General features: G+C 36.3%; 1 protein-coding gene and 1 non-coding gene across 2 annotated transcripts; one reads left to right on the top strand and one right to left on the bottom strand.

Annotated features, from left to right (window-relative positions):
* The first annotated feature begins 343 nt into the window (after positions 1-343).
* On the top strand, positions 344-416 carry Trnaa-agc. The gene has a single exon. It is a non-coding gene; the product is annotated as a tRNA-Ala (tRNA).
* Positions 417-1139: 723 nt separating this feature from the next.
* On the bottom strand, positions 1140-2832 carry LOC123872594 (glutaryl-CoA dehydrogenase, mitochondrial). Its single transcript, XM_045916961.1, has one exon. It carries the CDS (start codon positions 2531-2533, stop codon positions 1256-1258), a length of 1278 nt encoding a protein of 425 aa, XP_045772917.1. The 5' UTR covers positions 2534-2832; the 3' UTR covers positions 1140-1255.
* Positions 2833-6000: the final 3168 nt, after the last annotated feature.

The raw sequence follows: 6000 nt of genomic DNA, 5'->3' as shown, positions 1-6000 counted from the left end.
AACCGATTTTCATAGATTATAGCTAAGAATACTCTCGATCAAACCACCTTTCAAACAAAAAAAAACTAAATTAAAATTGGTTCATTAGTTTAGGAGCTACGACGCCACAGACAGATACTGACATACACAGATACAAACATACACAGATACACACGTCAAACTTATAACACCCCTCTTTTTGGGTCGGGGGTTAGAAAATAAGAAACAATATACGAACACTCGCCACGTGATTTGTTTCCAGAAAAAAAGATTTTTACAAAATACCACATTCTCAGGCCATTTGCCAAAAATAAATTCTGCTAAATGTCTTAACAAAAAAACTTTTTCAACTAACTCTGTATCAGGGGGCGTAGCTCAGATGGTAGAGCGCTCGCTTAGCATGCGAGAGGTACCGGGATCGATACCCGGCGCCTCCAATTTTTTTATTAAAATTATTATTTGACCTTCAATAGGTATCTTTAATAGGTATAGATTCCAATAACTCTTTGATTATAAAAAAATATTAGACTACTTAATAATTTAATAACATATTCGTGCCTATAGCCGTGATAGCCTAGTGGTTAGGACGTCCACTTCCTACCTGTTTGGGAACCAAAACCTTTCTCATACTGAGAGGAGACCCGTATTTTGTAGTGAGCCAGCGAGGGGTTGATCATGATTATTCGTGCCTTAAAAGTGCCATTTTTAGGGTTCCGTACATCAAAAGGAAAAACGGAACCCTTATAAGATCACTTCGTTGTCTGTCTGTCCGTCGTGTCTGTCAAGAAACCTATAGGGTATTTCCCGTTGACCAAGAATCATGAAATTTGGCAGGTAGGTAGGTCTTATAGCATAAATACAGGAATAAATCTGAAAACCGCGAATTTGTGGTTACATCATTTACAAAAAAATTAAAACGTGTTTCAATTTTCAAAGTAAGATAACTTATACCAAGTGGGGTATCATATGAAAGGGCTTTACCTGTTCATTCTAAAACAGATTTTTATTTATTTTTATGTATAATAATTTTTGAGATATCGTGCAAAATGTGGGAAAAATAACCGAGTACGGAACTCTCAGTGCACGAGTATGACTCGCACTTGGCCGGTTTTTTTCAAATACATTTAACTTATGATGAAATATAGAAATGAAATAAAAACTGGCAATACCTATTGACTTTATTCACAAAAAATAAAATTTTTAGATTACAAAATATCATAATTTATTTATTTACATAAAAAATAATTGCTTAGAACAGAGACGTGATTAGCAACGTTTAGAAAAATGCTTGAATTCCAGTAATTGCTCTCCCTAATATAAGAGCGTGAACATCGTGAGTACCTTCATAAGTATTAACTGCCTCTAAGTTCATAACATGCCTAATAACGTGGTACTCATCAGAAACTCCATTACCGCCGAGCATATCCCGTGCGACTCTCGCAATTTCTAAAGATTTGCCGCAGTTATTTCTTTTGAGAAGGGAAATCATTTCAGGAGCCACGAGTCCCTCATCTTTCAGACGTCCTACGTGTAGGCAAGCTTGCAGACCGAGGCTTATTTCTGTAATCATGTCAGCCAATTTCTTTTGTATCAGCTGGTTCGAAGCGAGTGGTCTGCCAAATTGTTTCCTATCTAATGTGTACTCACGAGCTATCCGCAAACATGTTTCAGCTGAACCGAGGACGCCCCAAGCGATTCCGTATCGCGCATTATTGAGACATCCGAACGGCCCCTTCATACCTACTACGCCAGGCAATAAATTCTCCTCCGGTATAACGACTTCGTCGAGCAATATCATGCCCGTTGCTGAAGCTCTCAAAGAAAATTTACCATTGATTCGGGGCGTGTCCAGTCCCTTTTTAACTTGGGCTCGCTCAACTATAAAACCTCTCACTTTATCGTCCTCAGTTTTGGCCCAGATAATAAGGATATCAGCGATAGGCGAGTTGGTTATCCATGTTTTCGATCCAGTGAGGCTGTAAGTTTTTGATTTAGAATCGTACTTTGCTCTCGTTACTAAAGCCCCAGCATCACTTCCGAAATCCGGTTCGGTCAATCCGAAGCATCCTACTAAGTCCCCTTTAGCCATACTAGATAGATACTTTTGTTTTTGTTCCTCTGAACCGTACATGTATATTGCCCCCATCGCTAAGCTGCTCTGCACACTCATTGCGGATCTATACGAGGAATCTACTCCATCCAATTCCCTTGTAATGAGTCCGTAAGTAATAGATGATACACCCGCACAGTCGTAGCCCTTAATAGTACATCCGAGGATCCCTAACTCGCCCATTTCTTTGTAAATCGCTCGATCGAACACTTCGTTTCTATTTGCTTCTATTACTCTTGGCATAAGTTTCTCTTTACAATAAGCTCTCAATGAGTCCCGAACTGCCTTTTCGTCGTCTTGTAATTGACGATCTAAATTCAAAGGGTCCTCCCAGTTGAAACTTACTTTTGCGTTGTATGAGCTTGTGGTTGACAATGCCCTGATATTGTTAATGTTGCACACAACGGGCCCCAGTTTAGACAATTTAGTAATATTCACAGCCATATTTATACAAAAAACTACTTAACTTATGACCATTAATATACTAATAATAAAATTATCTTGTTTACAACTCTTCACTATATTCTCCGCACTTAAGCCAGTTTTAGGTTAGTTACGTTGTAAGTATTTGTACACTGTTCTTGTTATTTAACAAAGGATAACGTCACAACGCACAATCAACAAGTCATTTAACTTTGATAACAAAAATATTTCCATGCAAAATTATAACCTCACAAGCAACCTAGCGACAACATACTCGTAATATTCTCCAGCTGATATTCTCGCTTTCTACATTCCTGTAGCTATATTCACGCGGTAGACTGTTGCTAACATCGCACTCCTACGCACGTATTCGGGACGTACCAGTATGATACCAGATACTACGTTATCATAAATAATGTTTGCCCACAAAACCCACATACCAAAGAATTGTTGATTGCTAGCTCCAAACTAAAAGGCACAAAGTTTACTTTTGACTAATAAGTAAAACCCAAAACTTATCTATCTTAGCAGTTATCTTTGATAATAATGTTATTGAACTACCTAGCGGCGGTGATTTGTATGGACTAGTTTGTTAAAAAGTAATTATAGAATTTAGTGACGTACCTATAATATTACTTCATACATCTAACTAATAATAATAAGTATAACAAATTAATATCTAAACCTTAAATTAGGAAGGTACAATTAAAATCTTAAAAAACTATTGAATTAATATTTATTACCATTCAATTATGGTAATATGTTAAGTAACCTACTTTCAGTAATGTTATATTAATACTAGTTTTTTTTCGCGACTTTTTCAGCATGAATATAGGTTGTAAAAGCTTCCGTTGGGATTTCTCAAGATTCAGATTCAGATTCAGATTTATTTATTTGCTTTCATGTACATTTACATTAATTGATGGTGGGTGGGTGATCTTTTCTTATAGTTCACACACCTTTGAGAATATTATGGAAACTCTCAGCATACAGTTTTCTTCGCAATGTTTCGTACACTGGTGATATTTAATTGCTTAAAATTTACGTAAACGAAAAGTTAGAGGAATCTGTCCGGGGTCGAACCCCCGAATAGGAGGCTTAGTCTTAACCACTAGGCTATCACCATTTATTGTTATCCATACTCATATTATAAATGCGAAAGTGTGTGTGTCTGTCTGCTAGCTTTTCATGCGCCAACTGTTTAACCGATTTTGGTGATTTGGTTTTTACAGAGTTTTTTGGTTGGTTACAGAGTTAGCTTACATACCAGGGACGGACATAGGCTACTTTTTATCCCGGCAGATCAAAGAGTTCCCTCGGGATTCCTAAAGACCCATCCGCTTAACCGATTTATATGTAATTTGGTACCCAGGCAGCTTGCGTCCCTTTAATTGGCATTGGCAATTTTTTATCCCGGAAAATCAAACAGTCCCCACGGGATCTTCAAAAACCTAAACCCACGCGGAATCGACGAAATCGCGGGCATCTTCTAGTTATAAAAACTCATTGACTATTTCACGAGATTTTATTCCACCATTAAAACTAAAATATTTAATTTTATCATAGCAAAATATAATATTACTATCCATCCATTAGCATGAGTGGTAAAAAAATTCAACGAAAAACACTCGCGGCGTATTTTAAATAGCAATTCCCCAGTTAAAAATTTCTGCCATGCCACGAGTGGCTTTAAATACCCTTCGGCATTAATTGTACGCTTTTAATTAACAAGTATAAAAAACATCGGGTAAATATTTTCAGTGTTAATACTGAGTAACTTTTTCTTAGCAGATGAATGGATAATTCAGGGCTAAGCATTTTCTTTTCCCTGTAAGAACTTTTTAAGCTGCTATCTGTAACTAAGTATTGCCTGGAACTGAAAAGTAATTTTATCCTGTACATTAAAATATTATTTAGAAAATCATCGGACTAAGCTTTATTACTTATGGATATATTATTTTTTACATATATTTTTTTAAATCTTTGTCTATCTGTCTGTTAGCGCATCACGCTGAAAATACAGAACTGATTGATTTGGTATATTTACAGCTAATACACAGGATTAACATCTATACTAATAAATAAAATTGGAGTGTCTGTCTGTAATTTCGAAATAACTACCGCATATTAAGGTCATATGGTTATTTGAACGATACTATAACCGAATCACACGTTTTTAAAATTTTTGTCTGTCTGTCTGTCTGTCTGTCTGTTTGAAAAGGCTAATCTTGGGAACGGCTGAACCGATTTTGACGGGATTTTCACAGACAAGTAGAGAATTGACCAGGGAGTAACATAGGCTACTTTTTTAACCGACTTTCAAAAAGGGAGTTGTGTTTTTCTACCTATGTACACCGAAATCTCCGAGATTTCTGAACCGATTTGCGTCATTTCTTTTTTAATCGATAGAGGAACTTTGTGACATTGTTTCATAAAAAATTTGGAGTCCAACTCCTCAATCCTGATGCTGCAGGGGATCTGACCAATCCACGCGGGCGAAGCTGCGGGCATCAGCTAGTTTAAGAATATTTTTATACCAAAAATAGCGTTCCTTCTCCATTACTCCTTCGATTGTTTCATGTCCGATTTCAACAATTATTTTTTTTATTAAAAGAAAGATTGTTGGAGATAGATATTATCTGACTGAACTGAACTCATCAACAGATAACAGCAAATCACTCGCATAAAGACGTAACAATTCTCAGTAGGTAAGTACGCCTGCATGCCACACATAGGTACTAGTTATAAGGGTCTTGATTAAGTATATGATAGCAGGGATCCGCGTGAATTCAGGCTTTTTTTTTAAATCTGTGGCAGCTGTTTGATTTTTCGGGATAAAAAATATCCTCTGTTAAAAGTTGTAACCAGTAAGTAAGTTTATAATTCCCTGCAAAGTGATTAATCTTAGAGCCGTTTGTAGAGCACTATCTCGTCTACTCTCGAACGTTTTATATTATCTTCTATCCTACCCATCAGCAAGCACGTAACAAACGTATCATTATATATCTATGTATTTATATAGTTGGCCAACACCGTTAAAATAGAGTAAACTAAACAAAATTCTGTACCAAAACCGTGACACAAAAAATATATATATCTAAGCAAAAAATTGAGCTGGACATCGTGCAGCCTGTGGACAGGGTCGGTCCTCTTTATTTATGTCCAAAGCAAAACCCGCGGCATTATGAATGCGAACAAGGCGCGCCATTTTCTCATTGTAAGCATATGTTCGTGTTTTTTTTTTTGTGAAACGGTGGTGTAATCCGTGACTAACGTCTCTCAGTCGTGGACATACAAAGCCCCATTTTTACGGATGCATGATCCTTTATTCTGAAAAATGTATGTCGCGCGTTTATGCAACTGAAATTTAGAATTTTTAACTATTTGAAATCAAGAATAGTTTATATGTCTACATACGTTTTTGTATTGTTATAGGCATACAATACAATATATACATATAATAACTAAAAATATTAATCAAACACATA

This window comes from Maniola jurtina, chromosome 15 (assembly GCF_905333055.1).
Source record: "Maniola jurtina chromosome 15, ilManJurt1.1, whole genome shotgun sequence".
NCBI classification, from domain to species: domain Eukaryota; kingdom Metazoa; phylum Arthropoda; class Insecta; order Lepidoptera; family Nymphalidae; genus Maniola; species Maniola jurtina.
Note: the sequence above shows the minus strand (reverse complement) of the source record. Positions and strands in the feature narration are given on the sequence as shown.

Bases quoted from the DNA above. Each gene is read 5' to 3' on its own strand.
- LOC123872594 (XM_045916961.1), bottom strand. From the start codon at position 2,533: ATGGCTGTGAATATTACTAAATTGTCTAAACTGGGGCCCGTTGTGTGC.